Below are 27,562 nucleotides of genomic sequence, written 5' to 3' on the forward strand. Positions count from 1 at the left end.
TTGCTCATATTTTGTAATTTTCTGTAACACTACTGCCTTAGCCTCCATTTTGTATTTGTGCATTTGATGTCATTTTTACAGACAGTACTTTATATTTTTTATGAAATTTCTTCCTGTTAATTTCTCCAACCTATTCAGTATTTATAATTTAATCCTGTCAGTCAGCATGCCTGTAACTTCTTTCAACATGCCATCATTAAAAGGATTTTATAAGCATCGTTTTTATTCCACAATTTCAGTTATCACCACTAATGCAGATTAGCTCTTGGAGAAAGGGAAGGGAAGGGAAGGGAAGGGAAGGGAAGGGAAGGGAAGGGAAGGGAAGGGAAGGGAAGGGAAGGGAAGGGAAGGGAAGGGACGTCTTGTGCTTATTCCTCTCATTTTGATAACTCTTCATTAGGAGCAATTTGTTACTTTTCCCCTAGATTATGTATTCTTATTTTAAAGTTATGTGAAGAGCATAGCAAGATATATTTTCTACAAAATAACATGGCTACTATATATTTCCCTTTCATCCATTAAACCAGTGGTCCTGGTGAAGAACAAAATCAGGTTGCTTGACACAGATTCAGGACACATCTGTGTTGGCTGTTCACAGGTGATGCTGGGTGTTTATCTCTAAACACTCTCTGGATTAATACTGGTTCTGATATTTTATAGACTTCATGGAATCACTGAGGTTGGAAAAGACCTTTAAGACCATCTACTTCAACCCCAACTGATCCCCACCATGCCCACCACCCATGTTCCTCAGTGCCACAACTCCACAGTTCTTGAACTCCTCCAGGGACGGCGACTCCCCCACCTCCCTGGGCAGTCTGTGCTACTGCCTCACTGCTCTTTCAAAGAAATTTTCCCTAAAATCCAACCTGAACCTCCCCCGATGCTACCTCAAGGCAATTACCTCTCATTCTAGAACCTTATAGTTCTCTGTTATTGTTAAGGTGTTGAGCTGAGATTCTTGCTTTCCCATCTGTATTGGGCAGCGGGGGAGAAGGGTACATTTTATTTCTCCCCTTCATTAGGACACCACCTTCCAACTGACACATCAGTCATTCAGGAACCCCCTTTTTCATGAAGTCCACTGAGATGATGATTACTAGTATTTCAAAGAAAGTATGTATTTGGATATTTCTAAACAGAACAAAAAATATAGCAACTATGTTTATTTGATAATTGCATCCTGAAGAGGTGAAGCCGCATGATCTCAGAAAGAAGATGAACAAGATCCAAGGCTAAGTTCTTTTTAGCAGTGTTAGCTTTATGTCTCAGTTGCCAGTGCAAATACAATGCATGCTTCCAGTAGCTTTTATTTCTTTAAAAATAAACATGAAATTTTATCCCTAGCTTTGAACTATAATACATAAAAAGGATATTTTGTTTTACTTATAATAGTTTCAAAGTGTGAAAGCCCAGGAATACACTGCACAGGTCAGAACAAAGAATACTTTATACTGAGGTTTTTTTAAATGTGTTTTTCCTATGACTGTATCCACTTGTGCTTGTTCATAATGATTTGCTTTTAAAGAAACTCAAGTCTTCATGCTCACTTTTCTCATCCTACTACATCCATTTGCAAATATTACACATTAAACCTATTTTCAGAGACGACACAGGAGAATTTTGCTTTGCTTCCCTGTACTTTTATTCTTCTAGAGTTTTTCCAGCTAGTGTACAATTAGCACCAATCAACAGACACTTTTGCAAGGTAAGCATGCGTCTGTCTAAATATGTGCCACTGAAACTGATCTGAGGCAGCCTTGTTCCTCTACCTAATATAGTCAGCTTCTTACATGGGAAGACAGAGATAGGACAAAGGGGAACATTTCATATCTGAAGGAGGGGAGATTTAGATTAGACGTTATGGGTAAATTTTTCAGAGGGTGGTGAGGCGCTGGCACAGCTGCCCAGAGAAGCTGTGGTGCCCCATCCCTGGAGGCTCAAGGCCAGGTTGGATGGGGCCCTGGGCAGCCTGAGCTGATGGGGGGCAGCCCTGCCCACAGCAGGGGTTGGGGTGGGTGGGCTTTGAGGTCTCTTCCAACCCAAACCATTCTGTGATTCCATGATTCTATGATTGTCGTCATTGTTCTGGTTTAGAAATATCAGGAGAATTGTACCACAGCGGTAATACTATAAAAAGAAACCAATAATCCAAACGAAGGAAAACACAGGTAAAATATTAAGGAAAAAAAAATCACGTTCAAGTTCTGCACTGTTCCACTAGGTGTCCTTCCTGTTTCCCAGGCAACATCACCGTGAGCGAGATCATACCTACCTACACCTATTCGTGCAGCGCACCAAATAAAACCCAAGCCATTTCTCTGTAATAAAGTAGAATTAAAAGCAAGTCACCGCGATTAAAATCTAACGGCAGCTGTACGTCAGGCAATTCACACGAACTAACCCAACAGCAGGGAACAAAGCGCCACCCTTCCCTGCAGGACAGCCCCCCAGGCTCCCGGAGCGCTCCCACGCTCAGCACACGCAGCCCGGCCCGCCTTCAGCCGCCTCCCCAAGCTGGTGTCTCCCGTCCCGCAGCACCGCCCCGCGGAGGCGGAGCCGCGCAGGACTCGGAGGAGCCGCCGCTGCCGGAACCGCCGCCACCCGCGTCGTGGCCATGGAGGACTTTCACCCCCACAACGACGAGGTAGGGGCTCTCCGCCCGGCCCCGCCTCGCTGTAGGGATCCGCCGGCGCCGTCCGGCCGTGAGCGCGGCGCCGGGCCAGCAGCGGGCGGGGGCGCGGCCGGGGCTCTGCGGTGTCCCGGAATCTCGAAACGGAGCGACGCGTTTGGGGGCTGAGCGGGCGGTGGCGGCGCCCGGCAGCCGCCGTCGTCGCCGTGCTGCGCTGGGAGACGGCGGCTCGTTACTGAAAGGAACCGAGCGGCCTTTTCCCCCTTGGTCTCCGCGTTCGGATCTGTGGCCGCCCGTTTCTATTGGAAACTCGCAGGGACGTCACCGTCCTTGAGATCTGTGCCCTTGCCCATCTGTTTGGAATCGACGGGTGTAGAGAAGCAGATGGCACAGGTGGACGTGCCGGGTTTTCTCTAGAAGCCAGGCTGAATTCTGAGGAATCAGAATGCGTAGAAGATAGGGTATGTTAGAACTGCAGGGAAAGTTTCTCGGGTGTGCCAAAAAAATAATTGATGTTAATTTATTACAGATGATCTTCAATGCTGACGAGGCCCACAACATAGTTAAGGAGGTAGGTGTTAGTTCACAGCTCATGCTTCAGAGAAACACTTTGTCTTGCAGTATAGTGAAAAGAGAGACTTTAATGAACCGTCCCTGAGAGATTTGAGCTTATACAAAATATAAACTGCTATTTAAATCAAATGAAAGCAGACCTTCATTTGAAACTACTTTAAGCTTCACTTCTTGTCTTCAGCTGTCTAAGGGGGAGGTGACAGAGGGAGGGATAGAATTTGCTTGTTGGAATGTTGAGGGAGGATGGTCACAGGTTGCATAGGAAAATCGTTGTTTTATTTTTTTCCCTTTATCCAGCTAGAGAGTAGGCAATCACTGGAGCAGGCAGCCTGGAGAAAGCCTTGAGCAGCCTTGATATCACATTTGGAGATGTAGCTTTGGCTGGAGGTTGGGCCATATGAGCTTGTTATTCTGTCAACATTTAAAAATATAGTAATTTTTGCACAAAAAGAGCAGGCTGAAAATGAGTAGCCTGCCAGTCTAAAATGCCTGATGACATGGTTAATGAAAAGAACACAGCATATTGATGTTGGCACCTTTTACAAGGAAATACTGTTTTTATAAGGGTACATCACCTAGAGGGCCTGTGCAGGTCCTGCCCTCCCATGACAGGATAGTGCTTCTTGAGCTGCTCCAGGTCACAGCAGCAAGCCCTCAGCTGTCAGGTGAACAACAGTTCAACCCTTACATAACTGGCCCTGTCTTGGGAGGCTAGATACAGTATCAGAGATTCTCTTTATTTTTACATCTGAGGCTGGGAGCAAAGCCAAGCCTTTCTGCCTCTGACCTAAAGCTTAACTAGATCCAAGCAGTTCTGGTATTGAATACATCTCTGAAAAAGACCAGAATCCCAGTAGCACCACTGAGTGCTGTTGTCCTGTTTTGCATTTGTTTCCATTGAGTCACTGTCTAGGTTTATACAATGGGATCAGAACTAATTGGGTTTTATAGGATCTGGAACACCAATCTCTCTCATGGCATGTTAGTGGGAGGTATATGCATGAAGTCTGCGTTACTGACTCAGAGAACATAGCTTTGTTTTACTTGCCTATTATAAACGTACATTTCTTTACACTGTAATAATACAGTTTTCATGAGTACGTAATGCTGAATTTCAATAGGAACAGAGAATGCAATGTAAGAATTACTGCTGGAGAGCAGGCTTTCTGTTGTTCAGTCATTAAGTTTAACCAAGGATTAGTCAATCTAAAGCTGTGGGAGGATATGCAGTTTTTCAGGAATTTTAGTGCTGTGGGATGCAACACTTAAGCATCATCTGTTGCTTTCACATCTGCCTCATCATTTAAGCTGGGATTTGTGTTCTGCTGTAGTGACTCCAGCTATCTGAAGATCTTGGAGCGTTGCTCAGAAACTGTGAAGGGATGACCAGATCAGAGTAGTACAATTTCCACTGCAGCAGCACATGAAAGCCAAGCTGGAGAAGGCAGTCATTTGAGAATAAGGTGGAGGGGATGGGGGGGCTTTAGTATTTCCACTGGTAAATAGATCCTGTGGTTTCACTTGGCACTTAAAGCATATGGCTAATAATTCCTATACCAAATTTTCACTCAGAGCCTCATTTTTCTCCATGTAGTAGTGGGGTAAATACATACTAAAAGTTATTTTAAAAGTTATTTCCCAAGAAAGCTCACTTTACTTCCCATTCAGCTGTTGATACCTGTTGAGCTGAAGTAATTCAAAGGAAGCCAGTTACTAGATACAGTTCTTAGATTATACAACACATTTTGAAGCTTCCTCTATTTACTGTTACTTTTTTTTCTCCCCTCTCCCGCTTTGTTTTAGTGCATAGAAAGTGTTTTAGGCAAAGCAGATTACAATCACAACAAAGTCAACCAGTGGACTGCAGCTATAGTGGAACAGTCGCTGACACATTTGGTAAAACTGGGGAAAACATATAAGTACATTGGTGAGTAGGAGTACCTATCTACCCTTTTACAGTCACAGTGAGTAATTGCTGAAAAGTTTGTTTCAGTGCAATGCTATGCTCAATAGAACAATTGTTAAACTGTAAGCAGAGCAGATACTTCAACTCTTCTGTTACAGAGATGTTTAATAGTACTTGTGGTAAAGCTATGGAACATATACTTGGGCTAAGCATGCTGTCAGCAGCACAGAAGATGCCACGTTACACAGACTACCCTGACTTTTAAGCAATCCTAAAGCAATTATATCAATGTTTTGGCATCAGTTCAGGAAATAGGTTGTAATGCTGTAACATAATGGAAAGCACAGCAGTGATATCATAGTAGCAAAGTCCTAGGCTGTAGCAAGTGGGGATAAGCTCTAACACAGCAGCCATGGACACACAAACAGAGGAAAGAAGCTGCTTACCCCTGGGAGGCCTCAGATGGCAAAGATCTCCAGCAAGATATCCTCACTGCCACTGCCAACCCTTAAATGAGGTCTGGGAAGGGGTGGATCCTGGCTGCACTCCTTCCAGTTACTCAGGTACATTGCATGCACCTGAGCTCCCCTGGGTTGGCCGTGCCTTTCCACCAGGTGCTCAATCACTGGTTCAGGCCATGACTTAGCATTTCTGCTACACAGATACTTCAATTTTTTATTTTTTCTTAATAAAAGCATTTTATTAGAATTATGCTTTTTGTAAGTACAGACTTTTACAAGATTTTCAGTCCTCTAAGCTACTTCATGTCCTGTTATTTTTCTGTGCATATCTATGGAAGAGAAATGGAGAAAAGTGCATGTTTAAAATACTATTGTATCAACGCTTCACAAAAGAACCAAAGCAAATGTTAGCACCCTGGTCTGTTTTTAAGGTCTTCAATTCAAACTGAACATTTTTACAGTAGTTACAAGTCAGTTTAGAAATGCCCTATTGCCACATTCAGAGAGCAGCCAACGCTACCTTTGGGAAGCAGTTCTTATCCAGTGTGACTTCTGCTGTATGGTGAGGACAGCACTTGAAACCCAGTTCTGTGGTGCACCTGACAAAAGCTGTATCTAAGTAGTTTAAAAGATAGAAAGGACAATCCTATTAGCAAGCATTTTGTTAAAGCCATTGTCTTTACATGACTAAAGATAATCATGAATCAAATACCGAGCTCTTGAGGAAAATACTGGGAGTGATGGAGAGTCAAAGTAGGTGTTGGCTTAGTTGAATGCCTCCTGACAGCCGTATGAAAAAATAATGTGAGTTGGAGTTCAGAAAACGTGAACGATTCACCTCTTCAATAATGAAAGCCGTGGTTTTATGACTGTATCTTTCAGTAACCTGTGCAGTGATGCAGAGAAGCGGAGCTGGTCTCCACACAGCAAGCTCGTGCTTCTGGGATACTACAACTGATGGTAGGCTTCCTCAGATTAAATATTGTAGCTGAAGAAATGGTACCTGTTGCTCAATTGTAACAGTTCGGTTGAAGTGTTGGAAGAGTGATCATAGAAGCAGTAGGTTCCAGAATTAAACCCTTGTTTACAATCCCAGGAAAAGTGTTTTGTTGACCACAGAATCTGTGTCTGCATTAGGAATGACTGCTTTGGAGGTGCTGCAAAGCAAATGTAGAAATGCCTTCTTATTTGAACAAATGTGAAAAAAAAGAACCCTCTTGGGTAACCATTGATCAATCAGAGAGGCAATAAAACATTGTTTTCAGTAAAAGTGAGTGCATTGTCCTAAGCGTATCTGTCTGTCTGTCTGCTGTAAAGAGACAGTGATGCTGTGAAGGAGAACAAAGTTTGGTAAAAATAGGAGCAGTATGACTGCAACATGTTTTACAACCACCTATCAAGTCAGGTGATATATAGATTTTCATGTGCTTTCTAACATCTAAGTTAGTTCTAAAGTTCAGGGTATAATAATCCAGCTTTTAAAAAGAGATTCTCATCTCTTCCTGGTATTTAGGTAGTAAACGATGTCCAAATTAGTACAAATGTTTTGAGGAATTTAGTCTAACTAGAACCAGCATGACAATAATAATAACTACTTTAAATCACAACTGTGTTATTGCTCCTAACTGAACATAGTTTACGTTGAGATAAAATGAATGTAATAAAGGGGCTGGAATTGTATTTTTATGTTTTGTAACAAATGATAATGATCTCTTCTAGGGACCTGCACAGTGAGATGGGAGAACCGAACAATGAACTGCATTGTCAACGTGTTTGCTGTTGCTATTATCCTGTAGCTGACTGGAAGATAAATATAAGCAACACCGCAGCCTATAAAAAAAATGTTCCAAACACATGGTTAAATATTTCAATTAGTTGTATATGTATATTTATATATATATATTTTTTTTTTCTTTAAGAGGTGGTATAGCAGACAGGAGTTCTCTAGGGAGGGCATACAGTCTAAGCCAGTTCTCATAGATTAATTATTTGAAATGGCGCAAAAGAAGAATGAGAGAAAGTGAGTTTTCAGAATTGAAATATTCAGAAGTATGTTAATGAGAAGATGCCACAAAGATCAATAGAATTTACATCAAAGCTAATATCAAAGACACTATATTCAAGAGGAACATATCTAATCAAAGAGAAAGGTGAAAGGGCAAGCAAGACCTCTCAGGATTCTCGTGCCTTTGGGAACAAATTATGGATGCAGTTCACAGTGCACATACTGTAAACAGTATCAAGTGCTTCATGTTTGATTAAATATAACTGACTTCTTATTGAATGCTGGTGCCTTTGAAATTGCGTGAACTTCACTCTTCAGTCAGGCTTGAACTTCTGCATTGAGATTGGATTCATACAAGCTTTCCTCCTTGAGGCAGAGGCTGACTTCACTAGGGCAAAGGTGCAGTGTACTTAGGCCTAACAAGAATACTGATTTTTCTTCAGAATGGAGAATATTATATCTGTTGTCAATTGAAGGGATCAGACATTAGCATTGAATTCATAATTTGCCCTTCCTAAAGCATTCGAAGGTACTTGCATTCAATTTTATTCCATGACTTCATAATCTGTGACACGCACTTTATTGAGTCCTCCTGCAATGCAGGACTAACCAGGAGCGAGGGCAATAAGAGTTGGCCCTCATTTCTCCAAGTGGGACTTTGTTGTTCAGAGAGAAGGCACATGCATTTCTAGAGGCTCTTGTTACCTTTGAAACCATTTATCTTAAAGCAACATATATATAGAAATATTTCCTATATTCTCTAAATCTAGAATTTAATCATAATCCTATTAAAATATATTTTGAGCACTAAGAATTCCCACCCTATCAAGATTTATGCAAGTTCTTAAATTTGCTCATCTGATGAGTCTTAACTTGAATTATTCCACATGGAAGAAAAGCATTTGCACAAGTATTTGCTAGATTGGGGCCTACATTTTTGTTTATTAATGCACAATGTATGTGATAAAGATGTATCAATACCAAAAATGCCTGAATGACTGCTGCCACTAAGTGGCAGCTGCGTTAAGTTGTTCCATCAGATCCTGCTTAAGGATAGAGCTTTTTCTTCATTACTGCATGTCTTTGGAAGAGACTAGTAACTACCTAACAGCTACTGTAAGGCTGTCCTGCAGTTCTAACAAATAAGTATTAAAGCACTGTTATGCAGTTCTGTTTGGTTTTCTGGTAGCTGACTATTAGGACATATAGCAAGTGATCTGTACAAAGAGTAAGCTAAGAATTGTGTGATTGCTTAAATTGTGTAGTCATTTAGCTGCTGTGAGACTATGTACCAATGGAATGTGTAATTCACAATGCTGTGGAAAAGCTCTTGCTTTGCAAACGAATAGAGTTCTGCTTTGACCTGAGTGCAAGTAAAATTAAGCACTGTAATGTTACCTTTGCCTTAAAGGCAAGTATAGTGTGAAGATGTATATGTATATTGTACTGACCTTCAGATACATAGCAGTTCAACCTCGTATGGGTTAGGACAGCACTTTCTGAATGCAGTGCTGCCACTTAAGAGCTGACTTGTGAAACTAACGAAAATGCAGAGTTTCACTGATTTTCAGAATTGCACAAAGTGGAAAAGGTAAGTGGAGCAGTGACTGGAAGGATAGGGTTGTTGTAGTGTGAGATGTAAAAGTCGTGGTGGCTGTTATCCCTATTTAATGGGCGTTCAGGTGCTGTGGTCAGAAGTATTCCATACAGCTATTTGTAACTTATTGAGTGTTTCTGCTTTACTTGAAAACAAGATGCACTGAGCAGGGCTATCAGTTTAACAAGGCTTGGTGAAAGTTCCACTGCAAAAGAAACCTGGAAAATGCTGCTTAATTGTAAGACCGCTTCATTTTTCTTTCTACCAGAATCAAAAACTAAAGATTTGCCTTAGCTGTATCTCTGCCTTGTGTGTTTGATCTATGCAAATGGCGATTGAGAGCAGTATTTCTCTACTTCCCTTCACTTGCATACAATAGTGAGAACGTGGGAAATTTATTCCAAGTTGTGCCAGCATATTAAAGACAAGACACATCAAAGGCTAATTCCCAGATGTCGACCATTTCCCATATATTTTGTCAACTCAGTTCTGTTTGTCATGGCAATTCAATAGACAGTTTTCATTGCTCCAGGAAGATTATTACAAAAGTCTGGGAAAAGTATTTGCATTTTTCATCATATCCTACCAAATTTGATTTCTTTTCCATTTTTCAACTGCCCATCCCCATGTGGGTACCAACAACTATTTGTGTTTAATACATCTCTCGAATTCTGACCAACACTGCTTCATTTCCCAAGTAATTTTTTTTTTTCAAGTATGAAACTCTGGACTGCAGAATATGGGAATACATTTCAATAGTACTTTCTATCAATACGATATTTTCCTTAACTATTGTAATTGTGGGAGTAAGTTGTTATTAACAATATAGGTCTTAGTAGTGGGACAAAATGTGCATCAAATTATAGCCTGATATATGGAGTTACATGATCCTATGTATGACTTCATGAGAAAAGACACCTGTTACTCCTCTGCTACAAAAGAGCACGTAAGAGTTTTGTTATCAGAATTGTGTGAAAGGGAAGGTGTGATGCCTCTTTTTCCCTTTATACTTGCTCAGGGAAACTAGTACAGATCCTTCTATGGTCAATTTATATTCATGCAATCTAACGCGCTACGTAGAAGCTGTTGAATTCTCAGCTTGTAGCTAGCCTGTTTATTTTAATTTGGCTGACAATTTAAACACACCATAAAAGACAGGACGTTATCACTAACCTGTATGCATTAGTTCTGTAGCTGCTGTACAGAGAAAAAAGGGAGGCCTCACTGTAGACTTCCAATACTTGAAGGGAGCATATAAACAGGAGGGGGTATGACTGTTTATGAGGATGGGTAGTGATAGGACAAGGGGGAATGGTTTTAAGTTGAGACAGGGGAGGTTTAGGTTAGATATTAGGAGGACATTTTCCACACAGGGTGGTGACGCACTGGAACAGGTTGCCCAAGGAGGCTGTGGATGCCCCATCCCTGGAGGCATTCAAGGCCAGGCTGGATGTGGCTCTGGGCAGCCTGGTCTGGTGGTTGGCAACCCTGCAGGGGGGGTTGAAACTAGGTGATCTTTGAGGTCCTTTTCAACCCAGGCCATTCTACGATTCTTTGCTTTAATACAGACTGCAGATCCTTCAGAGAGGAGTGCAGCAAATCCTATAATGAGCAGTTCTTAACCGATTATGGGGATGCACCTTGCTGGCTCCTGTACAGGCTGACCTAGTCAGTTTGCTTACATTTAATTCCAAGGGGGATTTTTATAATCATGCTGTCAGTAAGTGCAGAGCAGATCAAATCCCACATCGCAATATCCCCAGCCAGTAGGCTCTGCCTGTGTCTCACAAGGCATTTCCGGGCCAAAGGCAGTTTTCCCTAGGTGAGTGAGCTTGGATGCAATATTCTTTGACTGCAGCAACAAACCTAGCTGCAGTGGAGGTGCTCTGCCTTATTGGCCTGCGCCGGGAGAGGGAGCAGCGTGCTTTGCCACGCAGGGGGCGCGGTTTCTCTTTGCCACGTAACGGAGGGAAGGCTGCAGTCTGATGCCACGGAGGGATGTTTTGCTGCTCTGATGAGTCTGAGTCACTGCTGAATAACTGGAGCTTTTAGCTCGCCTGTTTGAAGAGCCTTTGTCTTTAAAGATGGGAAGCGTACTGTGTCAGCGTGTTTGTTACATTTAAAGTTTTTAAAAGGGAACAAAATGGCACTATGAGGGGCAGATACAAGCTTCTGTACAACTCCTCTTCCGCAGCCTGAGCAAGAAGTAATGGAGAAGGATGATCAGTGTTGCAGTAACACACTGGTAGCTGGAATCAAACTGCAGTAGGCCTACTGGGCCATACCATAACGCGGACATATGAGGGAAAGACAGGCGAGTTTTGTGGGGACGTTACAATTTTTAAACAGATTCTTTACCTGTACGTGAAGGTTTATTGCGGTTTGCCTGTAGTGGAAGCCAGGGGTCGGCATTGCCGGCCGCCGTTGGGCGGCGCTGCGGGGCGGGAGGCGGAGGCGGTGAGGCGGGCGGGCGGGGCCTCACTGTTACACTGCTGCGGTACCGCGAGGTCGTGGCATCGTTGATCACCCCGGTGCCCTTGCTGCTTTCTACTGGGGAGCTCAGGAGCTGGTGCTGCAGTCACTGCGAGCTCTGCAAATCGCACATCCCGGCTTCAGCCATTTTTTATGAGGCTCTCCCAGGCCTCACAGAAGTATGCTTTCTGTGCACGTGCTTATATATGACACACTTTAATTCTGGTGTTGGGGGAGCGGAGGGGCAGCGCTGAGCTCTGCTCTGTGTGACAGCGACAGGGCCCGAGGGAACGGCATGGAGCTGCGTCAGGGGAGGGCAGCTGGGGTCAGGGAAAGGGGCTGCACCACAGGGTGGGCATGGAACGGGATGCACAGGGCTGTGGGCACGGCCACCAGTGCTGGCGTTCAGAGAGCATCTGGGCAGTGCTCTCAGAAATAGGGTTTGATTTTGGGTGGTCCTGTGTGGAGCCTGGAGCTGGGCTCAGTGATCTTTATGGGTCCCTTCCCAAATCTACAATTGACATACTTGATTCTACAATTAACATACTTCCTCTAGAGAGGAGAAACATCACTGTCATTCATATATTATATCACAACAGTATCTACCAATACTGAACAGATGCTGGGGAATTAAAAATAGACTTGGTATTATATAGAGCCAGCCTCCTTCAGTCACTCACTGAAGCTGGCCAGGGGGCTGTGCAATGTTGTAAAAATGTGCATGTTTTTTTTCCTACTGAAAAGCCAAACCTGAAGTGGAGAAAAGCAGAGAAGGCAGAGAGAGAGACAACTGAGACTAAAACTTGAGAAAGAATATAGGTCTACAAGTGTTTTATTTTTGTCCATACATACATAGGCAGACGTCAATGACAGGCAAACTCCCAATCAGCTGATTTGCAGCTGAATTGGGAACAGTGTCCCACTGGATGTTATTCAGACATAAAACAAAAGCATGGCTGCTGTCTGAATGCTGTTCAGTTAGACTGCAAAGCCAATAGGCAGTGAATGTTTGAGTCGAGCAGAGATCAAGGCAGAGAGCATGTGGACAGAGCCAGGAATGCACAGGGGGCTTGTGCATCCAACAGCAGGAAAGGCAAGAGAGTCCAGAGCCTGTGGACCAACTCAGGAGGAACAAGCAGGCTCTTAGAAGAGTGCTAAATGTAAAATTAATGGTCCAGCTGTCTAAGAAGCTGGCTGCTAGTTTTGGCTAGGTCTCCTAAAAGCAGCTGGACTGTCTCCAGAAAACTGCTGAAAACAGCTAGTATTTAGGGCAGATAATGAGCTAGCTTTGTAGAATTTTACAGGGAACTTCTCTTAAGAGTGATCAGACCTTCAAAGGATGCCTGCTGACAGTTTAAGACATTGGAATGGGAGAATGATGTAATGATCTGGTGGAGCAGAGATTTTCTGGCTCTTGCTTTGGAAGGCAGATAGGAGGTAGGCTATGAACAGCCATGAAACCAGTGTAAGCTGAGTGTATTTGTGCTGGTGGAGGAAAAAGGGCTAAGGGAAGAGGAAGAAGTCAGTAATGGACAAGAAGTAAGACCTGCAGTAGTGTTTGGGAGAGATGTATGAGGAACAGATTCTCCAATATGGACAAAAGGGAACCATAGTAATCATGGAGGGAGGTGATGTGAGTCCCTTTTAAGTCTTGGTTTGGTAAGTCAACTGGTTTGCAACTCAATCTGTATGCGAGCTAGCAGGCAGGTGGCATGGGTATCAGGAAGTTTGAGCTGGCTGGCAAGCACAGACCCTGAGCTAACCTGATGATATGGTGTGCTTGGTACCAGGTAAAGGGAAATTAAGATATGGACAAAGATAGGCACGTTGTTGCTGACTGATAAGTCAAAAGGAACAGCACCAGACGGCTGAGGGTCTGCATGCTTAGAAACTGTAGTGACAGTATTTTGAGAGTCGCACCCAGTTAAAAGTAAGATCAGAGAAGGTTTAAGATGACAATTGGAAGCATCAGTAATAATATAAAATACCTTTTTTTGGTAAGAGATGGAAGTGAAGGAGGGCTGGTAGTTATATTTGCAAGAGATTGTATTGATTTTTTTTAAAGATGAAAATATTCTGGAATTGGGTGGTGAAAGAGACAAACAGTGTGAGAGATTTGCTTTACAGCTTGTGTGGCATTTACAAGATAAGAAAAGGCAGTCCTGTGCAGTCTTACACACTGATACTTCCCTTGTCAAGTGAAAATACCTGATCAGCAGGTAAAGCAGCTAGCTTGAGCCCACAGAATTTGCTGATGAAGCTTTCTTTTGTTGTTACAACGTGCAAAAGCTGTCCCCTTTAGGTGGTGATGGACAGTGTTTTTGTGCATTGGTAGAGGGAGAAGGAAAGGCTTGAAACAAATTAGTGGCTGTGGGCATTGGCTAATAACATCTGTTACATCTGAAGAGGAAGTGGCAACCTGAATGGGTTACAGCTTGATCTCTGCAAATGACTTGAAGAATTTTCATAATTTTCCTGGATCTGGGGCTAGTTTCTGTTGCTTAAATAAATATAAGTGTAGCTGATGGATTTTCCTAATAGTAAGCTGCCTGTATTGCCCTCTGAGAAATGCAGCTTTTTTTTTTTTTTTTTTCAGCCTAATAGCTTGGTGTTGCTGTTTTCCCCATCCAGCTTCACAAGTGAACATTCATATGCACACTGTCATTGTCTGCCTTGATTACCGCTGATCCCAGCCTCCTCCAGGGTTAAGATCCTCTCCCCAGACGTAGCTACAGGGAATGTATCTCCATCATTGGTAACCCATATCCTGATAACCATAACCAATATCACTCTGGAGTGGTTTAGAGCATACAGGCTCCTACAGAATCAGTACATAAAGCTCTCAAATACGATATTGTCTTTTTGTGACATATCAGAAAAGGGCTCTGGAGAAGTCCTGTAAATACACTGATATATTGGCCTTCTTATGAAAAACTCAGATCGATGCTCATATCACTGTTGTTATTGTAGAGCAGAGCTGATGTTCAGAGCTGCTGCTTGGAGAAATGTTCACCACTTACTGTAGGGCTGCTGGAAAGCCTCAGGCAGTGAGTGATGTGACTGACATCCCCAGCTGGTATCTTCATTAATTATGATGGCTTCTAGTTTGGTACCAGTTGAGCGTTGGACAGATTAATTCAAATAAAGGCATTGGGACATTTGTAAACAACAGTGAGTAACCTTAGGCAAGGTTCCCTGGCTATATTTACAACGTGGGTTTTGCTGGTCTCAGGGTATGAAATAGCAGTGAAAGGACTCACAGCTGCAGCAATACTGGTGGCAAAAACTGTGGTCTTTGGAGGTTTTCTGTAAACTGAAAGCAAAGCTGTAGTGGGTAACTGAGCATTAGTTACTACTCTATAAATAGTATTTGGTTGCTGCCTTTGTTGCTGCTTTTTACACACCTTTTTTATTATTTATTTTGGTTTGTAGAATTGAGTCTTTGCTGCTGAGTGCATTGATTTGTGTGAGACAGATAACAGTGATGGAAGAGGATCCACATGTTTATTCAGCCATTTGCAGCACTGGTACGGTGAGAGTATTTTATGGACTTTTCACAGCTGAGAGGAACTTTCACTGTTTTGGAGCAGGAGGAAGCAGCTTATCACCTACAGGGCTCTTTATCTGTCTTCTGAGGGAGGTTACTCTAGAAGGTGTTTCCTTGTTGTTTGGCAATCTTTTCTGATTATATCCTTGCTGCTATTTAAGAAAAGTTCAGATCTCAGAGAGCTTGTGTGAATTTGCCACCTGAAAACAGACTTGACCCATTGTCAGTTACCACAGATGAAAGGGAAGTATGAGAAAAAGGGCAAGAGGGTGGTAAAACCACAGCAGCAACCGTCTTCTCTAGCTGCCCATGGGAGCTTACCCAGCCCTAGGCTGACCTGCAGTGGTATTTACTTACGCTTTGTCTCTCTGGGACTGTGAGGCAGAAATCTCTTCGGTTTGGAGAAGTGGAAAGGCTGTTACATGAAACCAGACTTCTGCTCTGCTCTTCTGAACATCGATAACACAGCAGTGTATAAGTTGTTGCTGAGCAGTGCTTACACAGAGCCAAGGATGTTTGAGCTTCTGATGCTGCCCTGCCAGCAAGGAGCTGGGATATGTAAGGAGCCAGGTGGGAATGCAGGCAGGACAGCTGACCCAGACTGCCCAAAGGGATGTCCTGGACCAGGTGGTGTTGTGCTGAACTACAAAACTGGGGGAGCTGGTGGGGGGCTGTTCAGGGACTGGCTGGGTATCAGTTAGTGAGTGGTGAGCAACTGCAATGTGTATCATTGATTTGTGTATTCTTTTATGATTATCATTATTATTTTCTCTTTCTTTTCTGTCCCATTAAACTACCTTTATCTCAAACAACAGGTTTTACTTATTTTCCAATTCCCTCCCTTATCTCACTGAGGGAGAGTGAGCTGTATGGTGCTGAGCTTCCAGCCAGGTTAAACCACAATGGCACCAGATGACTTCCATGTGTTTTTTAAAAACATAGGAGCTCATAAATCTTCTATGTAGAATTTAAAGTAATAACAATTAAAAAAAAAAAAACAAAAAAACCAAAAACACAGTAGTTAAATGTGGAGACAAATATTACTGGAGGGAAACAAAACAGTCTGTCTGGGCAATGCAGAGCTGCCTACAGCCCTGGTTCATTTGTAGTGACAGGGGAGGTTGCAGCTGAATCACATCCTGTGAGACATGTGCTGCACTGCTTGGAGTTTGGAGCAAGGCTCCCCATGCCTTTCCCTGCACCTACAGTGGGCCTTAGCATTTGCAAAACCATCAGAAGCATTGTGAGAACTGGAGATTCTCCAGAGACTTGCAGAGTTGAGGAGCAAGATGAAGAGGGTGAGTGAAGCAGCAGTTGGTAGGAGAGAATGAATGGAGAGAAATCCGTGGTAGCTGAGCAAGCAGAGAGAGACCCATGCAGTGTCCAGGCAAAAGAGCACAAGTGGAAAGGGAGGGATGGACCTAGCAGAATTGCAGATCTGGTGCACAGCTGGAAGGCGTTTGTAAGCTTTCTGCAATTCTTACAATGCATTTCTACTCTGCTGCTATTAATTTCTGTTTGTCTGATCTGGCTTCTGTGTGGTGAATGTAAATGCGACCAGTGGCTTGCTAGGGTCTCTATCAAATGCCAAAACAAATGTGTGCTTCATGACAAATAACTACACTGGCTTGCATCTGTGGAACTGTTGCTGTTGTATTCAGTCAGATGTGAGCATTTGATGCTGCAAACTCTTAGAACCATTAATATCTTAATATTTGCTACTAACAAACACAAACCCACTGAAGGATGGAAAAATAAGAATAGTCAAAACAAATTTGTTAAGAATATTCCAAAATAGAGAATGAACCTGCAGAAGTGTTTGATAGTCAACTTTTTGGTTTTCTAATTTGATTTATCCCCTCACTTAAGGACTGAAATGCAGAAAGTCTCCACCCAGCAGAGAAACTCGTACAGAAAAGAGGAAGCTCTATTTCACAACTAGCCTGGTTTCCCCCTGGGAGATGTGTGATGGTGAACAGGCAGAACAGTGTCTTTATTATAGGTTAAAATTTATGAAAACTTGGACTTCCTTTGCATGTGGGCAGCTTTGCAAGTATTTACCAGGGAAGCAAGGAAGAAGATGAAACTCAGTGCATGCTGAGATTTCACATGTTAGCCAGAGATGACCAGGTGCCTTGCATCCTCCAGAACCCCTTCCAGTTTCCAAAATTAAGATGGGAAATAGGAGCTGATCAGCACTCCAGAGGATCAGGTTCCTTAACTATATTTAAGGTTATTGATTAATTAATCAAATTCTTTTTTTTCAGATGGCTGCCTTTGGGAAGACAGACAAAATATTACATAAGAAGGAAAGTAAAAAAATGCTGACTGGGAGCCACAAATGAGATCAATTTCTCTCTTCATCTGTTTGAATTGAACTGCTAATTCTTTCCATTAGATAAAGCTTTCCATTAGATAAAGTTGGTGTTCTAATCCATTACCAACTGGCTCTTCTTGCCATCAGCAGAGGTTTTTTCATTTGAGTAGGGCATTTTCGTAGCTGGATGAAAGGACAGATCGGGCTTCAATCTTCTTCATAAACTTAGGTGCAGCTTGAATTCAATACTGCAAATCACAAGTCCTATGCTCCTATCACTGCTGATTGTGTCTGGAGGGATAAGAGGTGTCATTTCTTTTACAGTCATCCCTACAGAAGAAGCAGAGATAAGACTGGAGGATACTATAGGGCAGCCTTAGTGAGGTAGCCACACCTAATGTTCAGACCCCACTAGAAATAAGGATGATTCTGAGGGTTTTCAAAGCCCCCCACAAGCATGGGCAGTGTCAGAGCTCTGCCTAAGCAATTCCAGTGACTCATTTACTTTGGCACCCAGCAAGTCAGTGATGTGGTACAGGTGTGGGAAGAGTTTTGGAGTGGCAATAGATCCTCATTAATGAAAGAGAGTTCTGTCAAGTCCTGACTTCTACCTATGGCAGCCATCCCTCCTCCCTTGCACTGCCTCCCCCAGCTGTCCACAGGAGCAACCTTGGGATGCCCCTGCCTTTCAGAGAATCTTGCTGCTGCTTCTTGCATCGAGGTCATGAACCTCATAACACTGCTTAAACTGCTAAGCACCACATTTCCTAAAGGCAAGAAGCCACTTTCTGTTTTCAGAGCAGGCTCTTCGGAGCCAGGAATTTGACAGTGAAAGAAATCTGTTGATTGCAAAAACTACCCCTGCTGCTGCCCCTATGACAGGAAAACCCCAGACACCCAGAAAGAGGAAATTTTCAACAAGAAACCCAGCCTACAGCAGTGGTCAGATTCCAAGCAGTGTTACCTGGCCATAAAACTGGACTATCCTGTGGGCTCAGCAGTAGCCCGCTGTAGCACTAGCTCTCTCCTCAGGATGAGTGAAGAGCTCTGTATGTCCTGTGTGGGAAGCAGTAATGTTGCCCCAACCATCACCATGTAAGAAATGATTGGTTGGTTTTTTGTAGCTCGTCAGTAATACCACAGATGAGGGGAACTTTTATAGATCAGGCAAGCCTTTAGAAGGAGGGCTTTACTCCTTTAAGCACCCTGGTAGACAGTAGCATTGATTTCAAACAGTACCATTATTCCATGCTTTGCTGAACAGTAGGGAGGTTTCAAACTAGTTTTTTCCTGATGTTTGTATTTCAGTGCAGTTTCACTCACATATCATGAATTTAAAATAAACTTCATATTCAGATGATGACTGATAATGCATGTCTTATATTTTTGCAGCATTTACTAAAACAAAACTTAGAAGGAAACTGAGAAGCTTTCATCTGCTTGCTCTTTTGTGTGCTTTAGGAAGGCAGTGGTTTAATAATAAGCACAGGATTCCTCTTTCTGAGTTTGAAGGGACAAACGATCCCTGGTATATGCATGCAGCAGGTTTGGGAGTGTCATTAGAACTGGCTACAAAAAGAAAGATCCCCAGAGTCGTAAGAATTCTGATGATATTTTCATTAAAATCAAAGCCAAATATTTCAGTGCTCCCTGTGCAGCATGAGATCCTTATCATTTCAGTAGCAATTCATTTTATTCCAACAAAGAAGCTTCTTTAATTCCGCTTAAGCTCTGTTCTCATTTAATAAGTGGGTTGCAAACAGAATTATGTAGATTTAAACATGGCCCCTTTGAGGGAAAGAACTGAAAATTTCCCCAAGGGTTGATCTGTACTAGTGTTTACCAGCTGTGACTTCCTGCCTTTCAGATGTGTCATATGGCAGTTTCCTATTCATATATAACCAAATGGTAATCTGTCCTTCTGAGGTAGCACATAGTGCTTAGATAACATTTACAAATGGTTTAAAGGGAGAACACATCAGGTCTTGCAAGATGGAGGTGTAAAATATGCCGCATACAACCAGATAGCTGCACAAACTTGTCTGCAAACTTGACTGCAGCTGTGGCATGTTGGCTCCAGGTGGCTCCTTTTCAGTACTCTGCTTTCCTAAAGAGAACTGGCTGCTTTTCAGCTGCTTGCACTCCCTCCTCTACAGGGTGGTTAGGCTTGTCTTTGGAAACCCGAGAGTTGCTTGTGTTCAAAGCAGATTTCCTGTTTTAAGGAGAAATCTTTCCCCTTCACCCTTTCCTAAATTCCTATTTCGAAGTACTCTCGATAGCCACCATAAGCTGTCTCTAAGTAGCAAACATTACACCAGAATGCTTTCTTGTTTAATAGCATTAAGCTTTATCAATGTGAATTGGATCCCAAATGCATATGGCTGCCTAGAACCTTCAGCAGTCATTATGAATAACAGGAGGATAAAGGCAGTTATTTGAGAGGAAATCCCCTCATGAAGACAAATAGGTTTCGGCTAAATTGTCAGCATGTGGGGGGCAGTGCAAACTTTCCTAAGGTGAAACTTGATTCTTACTCTACCACAGCATCAAAATAACTCCGAAGAAGCAATGGGATATGTGTTAGTGTAGCTGAGTCAGAAGCTGGGCTATCCTTCCCAGATTCCAAACAGAAAGAGATCAATGTTCAGACTTTGTAATGAATGACTGCCACGTGTCTGGGAGTTAGAAGTTTTCCTTGTTAAAAATGAAGTGTACTCCTCGTGGGTCACCTTCTGAGTTGCTGATGCTCTGCTTGCTGAGTGTGTCAGCGAGGCCCTCAGGTCCACAGAGAAAAACACCTATTCTGGAACTGTTAAGAAAATAGAAACATGGTCAGGAACTAGACATAGAGTAGCTGGATGTTCATGTAAATCAATCTTATGTTCTCTAGCAGCAAGTATTTTTTCTCACCTACAGAAACTAAAGCAGAACAGCATGTCTGTCTTTTAAAACTTATCACCCCTTCAAACTTGCGAGATATTTACTGCCACTTCTGAACCAGGTGGTGAGTTAAATCTCAGCTCAGCAGAAGTCAGCGAAGACAATTTTATTGACCTCACTGGAATCAGTGAAGTAAAGCCTCAAAGAGTTTATGGCAAAAAGTTTTGAAAGGAACTAATCAGTTTTTTTTTACAGATGACAGCTAAAGGTCATCTGTACCCAGGTGCTGTTTTTTGTTTTGTTTTGTTTTTTTTGAGGTAGAAGGTGTTATTTTTAGAAGTGTTTAGAAGTTGAGTGACATTCCTATCTACTTCAACTTGAAAGATGAGATATATTTTTCCTAAAACATCTGCTAGTAATTAGACACTGCATCAAGTGTCTCAAGTGTCCACATACGGATGATCTTTTCTTTAAATTGCAGGTTAAAGTAAATTGGTCAAGACCCGATGGGATGAAGCCCTACATCAAGACCATGGCTGAAACCAGATAGAAAATACCTGAAGACTGTTATTAAAATATCATCAACATTATCAGTCAAAGGAACAAGATTGTGCTGTTATGGCAGTTAAATAGAGGACATTCACAGACACTTTCAATTGTACAAGATTACCCCGGATGCTGCCTCGCAATGGTTTTGAACTCATTTTCCCAGTTAGGTCTTCCATACAATGTTTTCTGTTTAAGGCCTGTAATCACATCCTTCTCCTCTTCATGATGCATTACAAAATGAGTGGCCTGTGAAAAATGAAAGACAAAGGATAGTGTCATGACAATATGCATCAAATTATTTGCATTCCGAAAACATTCCTGTAGAATTTATGGTATTTAGAAAGGAAAATTAACACAAGTCCTGACCAGCAGTGTCCATCTCTCTCTTACCCCCAGTCTGGGTTATCTCAAGAACTGAACACTTTGAACACATAACAATTATGTTCCTTTTTCAGTGAACTGTTTTAGTCCTGTAAGAACTGTAAAATAAAGCTGCAAATTAAAACAACTCTTTCCCTTCCCTTACAGTAATACAACTCCTATGACCTTAATGAAGTTCTGCCAGTTTGATCTCCAGAAGGCCTGATCCGTATCAGGGCGTTTTGTCTACTCTCTCTATGTAAATTTCACTTAGAATCATCTAGGAGGAAATAGAAGACAGTTTTAGGGCTAAGGTTAGCCCTTGCTGAGTTCTGAAGCCAAAAAACTTAGAACTTTCTCCAAAAGCAAGAATTGCATGACTTTTCTTCTTTCCTTCATGTTTTTTTCACTGTATGTGTGAGGTAACTTCCTACCTTACTGCTACTCTATCCCTGTAGTTGAGCTACAGCACTTAGACACACAGTGAATTTTTCAAAGGCGAGATATAAGTGACATAAAGCACCACTAAAAGTACCAGAGTGAGCACCTTTCCTTACTGAATCACATTCTCTACTGAGTCATGGAAGAGCTGTTCCTTCATCACTCTTCTCCAACCCATAATCATGGGATCAGACAGAGAACTCATGAATGTTCTGAAACAAATATGCTGCCATCACTCAAACTTTTTGCATTAGCTTCCCCAAAATGGCATTTTCTGAAAGAAATTATTAGATTACACCTGCATTAGATACATTAGATATTATGTATTAGATACACCTGCAGGGTGAGCTGAGGTTGATGCTGTGAGGAAATACTACTTCCCAGCGTGCACAGCCAGAGTGAAAAAAAAGAGAAAGTCAGTGCACATCAGCAGCTAATCTCATGTAAGTTCTAGTGAGTAGTAATTATCTGCACTTAAAACCCCAGAGAGCCATGTGGACGTCCAGAATAATGACCATATGAACATTTATCAAAACATAACACACTTGCTAACATCAGCCTGGGGGCACAAGAAGGTGATTATTTTCCATAGTGTTGTTACCTGAGTTTCATCCCAGCCAGTAAGGTAGATGTTATAGCTGAGAAAGTCTGCATTATTCCTCTCCTGCATTTGAGTCTCCAGAGACTGCAAGAGGTCAGCAAACCATTCAAAGGCATGAGTGTCCCTGCAAAGCCAGTAAAAATAGATCTGGAAGAGAGAAGCGAGAACTGTCAGGGGACATAGGTACTTAGGTTTCTGGGTTTCTGTTTGCTGACTAAAGAAGGACTATGGAGTTCTTGAAGATATTGCTCTGACTAATTCAGTAAATGGGTAAGCTGGTGCTGAAGCTATTCAGGAGTTTGGATTGAGAAGGTGAGAAGGTTGTGAAGCAGAACAAGGAAATATCTTTCTCTTCTGCTGGTGGTTCACATTTGTAGTTGGGGATGTTTTCACCAGTTTTATCCCTGTGAAACAGTTTGTTAGCACATAAAATAATGACTTTGGTAGATTCTATCTCCCATCTGCTAGCAGGGAAGGTAAATTAAAGCAAGTAGCAAAACCAGTTCTGTCCACTGAATACAAATGTAACTGCAGTGTGACCCCACACCTCTGCACAGGGACTTTCCAGGGAGGTGAAAGGAGGATGGTAGCATTGTGCTACCACTGACTCAGTTACTCTCTCTGTTCTTAGGGAAGGTATACAATGTTTGCACGAGCTGCAGTTAGTGCCTGTGAATTAATGGCATGTCTTGTTTGTCTTGCATGGCTTGAATGGCACTTCCAACACAGGTGGAAATCCCCAGGACAACAGCCAGGCTTTGGGTGTTGAATTTTGCTCCTAGGGTATTTCCTTCCGTCTTTCTCTTCTCTTTTATTTTTGCAGTTTTGATCCTCCAGCTTCCATGATCACTTTTCTGGGACTGTTTTGATTTTGACCGTTGGTCCTCCAACAACTAAATGGGTTCTGGGAAATCTCTGTGACAAAGAGGGCACGTACCTTCTTAAGTTTTAGGTTGGTTGCATCGTGGCAGTATTTGTACCAGACAGACTTGAGCACAGATGCGAATGGCGTTACCCCTATCCCGGCTCCAACCAGCATAACAGTTTCATAACTGAACACATCCTCACTGGCGGTTCCAAAGGGGCCATCTACAGCTATCCTGAAATCAAAAGTACATGGAAGAAATAGTGGATATTTATTAGCATCATTTAAAACAACAGAAAGGTGAAATATTTGCCTGTTGCACCAGGAAGTAAAAGAAAAGGTGGAATTGGTAGAGGAGGGAACCGACGCGAGCAGTCTAAGACCAACATCCATGACAGAAGTTGTTAAGGATTGTATCACAGATGCCACCAGCCAGGTTGAACAAAATTTCAGCTGCCCTAGATTTTGGTTGACTTTACAATGCTTGACTCCGTACATACTTGGGCAACTTCCATGCTTCCTGGAACTCCTGCTTATCACATCCACAGGCATTGAACAAGCCCTCTGTCCAGTCTCCTACAATACGGACATGAATGCTGAAGTAATCCTCTTCTGGGGCAGAGGTTAATGTGAATGGATGCCATTCCAGTTTAGACACTGCTGGACATTTGACAAAAATGTATTGCCCGACCTCCATCTTGAAACCCTTCTTCATCATCTGGAGCTCAATTGTCTTGAAGGGATGAATCACCACCTACAGTAAGAGGGACAAGGGGAAAAAAAGGCAGAAGTAAAAGGGTATCTTCCCTGTTCACTGGTTTTGTCTACATTTTTCATCGCTAGCATTGCCCTCTCCTACAAGAGCAGGAAAAGCAGATGAAATGTTCCCAGCAGAGTGGGGAGTAAGGAGCAGTGCCTGACAGCCAGGTGAAAGACTGCAGAAGATGCTAAATTTTTGGCTAAAGTACTTTATTGCACCATTCTTGTGGTCACTCCAAAAGGGACAGGTCAGAGTGGGGACTATTCAGGCTGGAGAAGGGGAGACTGAGAGGGGATCTTACCAGTGCTTACAAATATCTAAAGGGTGGGTGTCAAGAAGATGGGGCCAGGCTCTTTTTGGTGGTGCCCTGTGCCATGACTGCCCAGAGAGGCTGCGGAGTCTGGAAATATCAAAAAACCACCTGAATGCTTTCCTGTGCAACCTACTTTAAGAAACCTGCTTTGGCAGGGCAGGTGGGCTACATGATCTCTGGAGGTCCCTTGCAACCCTGACAATTCTGTGATTCTGTGCCAGGAAATGTGGAATATTTACATTGCTATAATTTATGCAGATACGTAGAAAATGATTTATCTTCTCCACAATTCAGTATTGTACTTAGCTAACTTTTCCTTCCTGCACTCTTTTGGAGATAGGCTTAGAAACAACTACACTTGGATGTTAGAGAGTAGTACTTTTTTTGCCTGTCAGAAATCATGACTTTCTTGAGACGTCTTTATTTGAAAACACTGTATGACATGTAGGAACCCTGGTTTTGCTGCACCATCTAGAAAAACTGCTAGTGTTTAGCCCAGAGTGAAGCACAGCAGCAACACATACCTTTGTGATAACAACCTTCTGCTGTGATCTCCAAAACCGCACCAGCCTCTCACAGAGGTACAAAAACATGGGACCTACTACCCATTTCCATGTCTGTTAACAGAATAAAATGGGAAGTTAAATTACAAAGATGGCAACTGAGATTACACTGAATTCCGGATACACTACAAACAGATGTTAAATTCAAGTTACATGTTATTTATCAACCAGAGTAAGGAAGAGTTAAAATATGTGACACCTTCAAACTGAGTTCTGTTCAGAGGGGGAATTTCTTTCCTTGTTGAGAACTGTATTTGCATTTTTAGTTGTTACCATAGGTATGAAATGGTAATTTCCTATGAATGATTTTGTCTCCGGCTGAGTCTGGACATTAATTTTCTGTTAATGATCATCAGGCTATTAATAATGTGAAACTATTATGTAGATTAGAGCACTTTTTGGAACCCCCGTGATATGAAATACACTTTGGTAAACAGCTCTCAGATTTACTCATCTGTTTTGCCCGTTAGTTGTGCTGTTGTTACGAGGCACTGGAAGTGGATTGTCTGTAGTCCATTTTGGGTTGTAATCCATTATGTGGAAATCTTGCTTAATGTAAAGAAAACTACTTTGTGCAGCAGGTTTATACACTATTTAACAAAAAGAGTAAACAGTCGTTTTTTTGTACTGGATTTTTTCTTACCATAGGAGGATTCCCTGCAAACTGGGGGACAGGGCAAGCTCCTTTCTTTCCCCAGTCAGTGAAATTCTTAGAGCACATCTCTGGAATATGTTCAGCCAGACTCACAGCTGTCTGTCCCCGCACAATGCGCCTGAAAAAATGCAAAACATAAAGGGAGTAAGATGGGAATTAAGGAATATCTGTCACTTACTGTTATTCTGTGTATTCTTTTTCTGCATAGTTACAGACTCCTGCAGTGCTACTGCACCTTTTGATTCCTCTGTATGGCTCTGATCTATCCTAAACATTGTAGGGGGAAATACCGACTACGAGATCAGGTGAGGAACTGTGAGGTAAATTTATTATCGCTTCCAGAGTGTAATTAACACAAGGAAAACTCAATTCTTTTCAAAAAAAACCTACTTTTTCCTTCAATAGGAAAAATGAAACATGGAGTGGGCTCAATAATCAATAATAAAGTTTCCTATTGATCACTGCAGCAATTATTCCTGTTATTTTTCTTAAAAATCAAGGACAGCCTTTTCCAAAGAACACTATTCCTTTGGTAATTTCTCTCTCTTTACAACTGCACAGTAGATTTTTAGTTGATGTGATGGAAACAGGTTCCTCTAGCTCAAAGTAGCTATGTTGGCTAAGCAAGCTGATGTTAGTTGATAATCTAGACTCAACATTCTAACGTGAGCTTTGCTTGTTTTGTTTTGTTCATTTATTTTATTATAGAGAAGCCTGATTGCTCCAGTTCAGCAGAACTGATGCTGGAAAAAGAATTCAGTTTTGAGAAGTAAAAGTATATTTTGATCGTGTTCACTATTTCCTGCACCTGTGTGAAGTTCTACCATCCTCAGGGCCACATCTGAGCCCCTCATATGACGGCAATTAGTAGGTTAAGATCTAATGACTTTCCATAGAAATGGTCTGATTCTGATCAGACTGTTTGGTTTTATGCCAATATAACTCTGTTGATATTTTCTTCCCATGACTTCCCTTTCTGCTTTTCAAGCTCAATTTCCTTGAACTTGGCTGTGTTTCTAACATTTCAAAGAAATTAGGTATCTAAGTCACATGTACGCCTAGGTTTAAGTGACAAATGTATCAGAGGATTATTAGAATGCCTGTGTGCAATCTTGAAAGTTAAAGATTTCACTGCTTATAGATATTACTAATGAACCTCTTCCTCATTAAGGGTTTGACTAATGTCCTGCCTAAAAAATAAAGGGAAGAAATGTCACTGTCCCAGGAGCATCATGAGTTGCAATTTTCAGAAACAACATCAGCTGCAATTCACTTCCCCAACAGTGACAAGGGCTTCATCTGAGCTGACCTTGGAGTGATTTACAGGAATGGGAGGAGCCCATTTTCTGCCTGTTTTCTGCCACTCCTGAGCCTGTTGCTTAAGGGTTAGTGGTTTTCACCCTGCCCTACACTCCATTCGAAGTTTGACAAGCCAGCAGCCTGTGTAAGGAAAGGACAAGACTAATTTTCACTTACTACATGCTGAAGGTGACCTTCCAAGATTGCAATTAAGCCTTCAGCAATATAGCCTTCTAATTTCTTCTTTTTCTGTTAAAAATTTTACTTTAGTTTGCCAAGCAGAGTGATCTGAATCTCTGTATTCCTTCCTCCTTACATTTACTATTGATGGGAAGGTCAGGATTTCTATCTGTGATGTGTAACTAATAGACAAATAACATCAGCACTAAAAAGTACTATAACAGCATCAGACAAGAATCTGCCCTCTTCATTCCATTAACTATGTATTCTTCAGTTTTCTACATATTCATATGTATTCATGTATGTTTGACACAACCTTCTGTCTCTTGAGATCAAATGACATCTATGTGCCTTTCAAACACGTTGAGAGTGTCAGATCATACTTCTATATTCATCTGCTCCCAAAGCAGTGCCTGACAACCACACGGATCCCCACTGCTGCCTAAACTTTTCAGCACTGTATTAAAATGGTGAAAGTATAGTCATCATTGAAAGAACAAAAACTCCACTTTTATGAAATGTATACTACTCACTGACTGTTAGAAAAAGCAACGTTTGCTTTCTAATAGCATCGTTTAGTAACTTC

General features: G+C 42.1%; 2 protein-coding genes across 5 annotated transcripts in view; one reads left to right on the plus strand and one right to left on the minus strand.

Moving 5' to 3' along the window:
* The first annotated feature begins 2,513 nt into the window (after nt 1-2,513).
* DYNLT3 (dynein light chain Tctex-type 3) lies at nt 2,514-9,473 on the plus strand. The gene is made up of 5 exons (XM_048969109.1): nt 2,514-2,647; nt 3,162-3,203; nt 5,009-5,132; nt 6,455-6,532; nt 7,292-9,473. Exons 1-5 carry the CDS (start codon nt 2,618-2,620, stop codon nt 7,366-7,368), a joined length of 351 nt encoding a protein of 116 aa, XP_048825066.1. The 5' UTR covers nt 2,514-2,617; the 3' UTR covers nt 7,369-9,473.
* A 10,357-nt stretch (nt 9,474-19,830) lies between these two features.
* Nucleotides 19,831-27,562, minus strand: part of LOC125692643 (cytochrome b-245 heavy chain) — a 28,734-nt gene continuing 21,002 nt past the window's right edge. For all 4 annotated transcript variants that reach the window (XM_048943412.1, XM_048943401.1, XM_048943431.1 and 1 more), the window contains 7 exons: nt 25,486-25,615; nt 24,804-24,896; nt 23,707-23,960; nt 23,279-23,441; nt 22,342-22,488; nt 21,061-21,185; nt 19,831-20,319 (listed from right to left, as the gene is read on the minus strand). In XM_048943412.1, coding sequence (XP_048799369.1) covers nt 20,193-20,319; nt 21,061-21,185; nt 22,342-22,488; nt 23,279-23,441; nt 23,707-23,960; nt 24,804-24,896; nt 25,486-25,615 — 1,039 coding nt within the window. In that variant the 3' untranslated portion in view covers nt 19,831-20,192. The remainder of the gene's footprint in view (nt 20,320-21,060; nt 21,186-22,341; nt 22,489-23,278; nt 23,442-23,706; nt 23,961-24,803; nt 24,897-25,485; nt 25,616-27,562) is intronic.

The sequence above is a fragment of the Lagopus muta genome, chromosome 1, assembly GCF_023343835.1.
Source record: "Lagopus muta isolate bLagMut1 chromosome 1, bLagMut1 primary, whole genome shotgun sequence".
Classification (NCBI taxonomy): Eukaryota; Metazoa; Chordata; class Aves; order Galliformes; family Phasianidae; genus Lagopus; species Lagopus muta.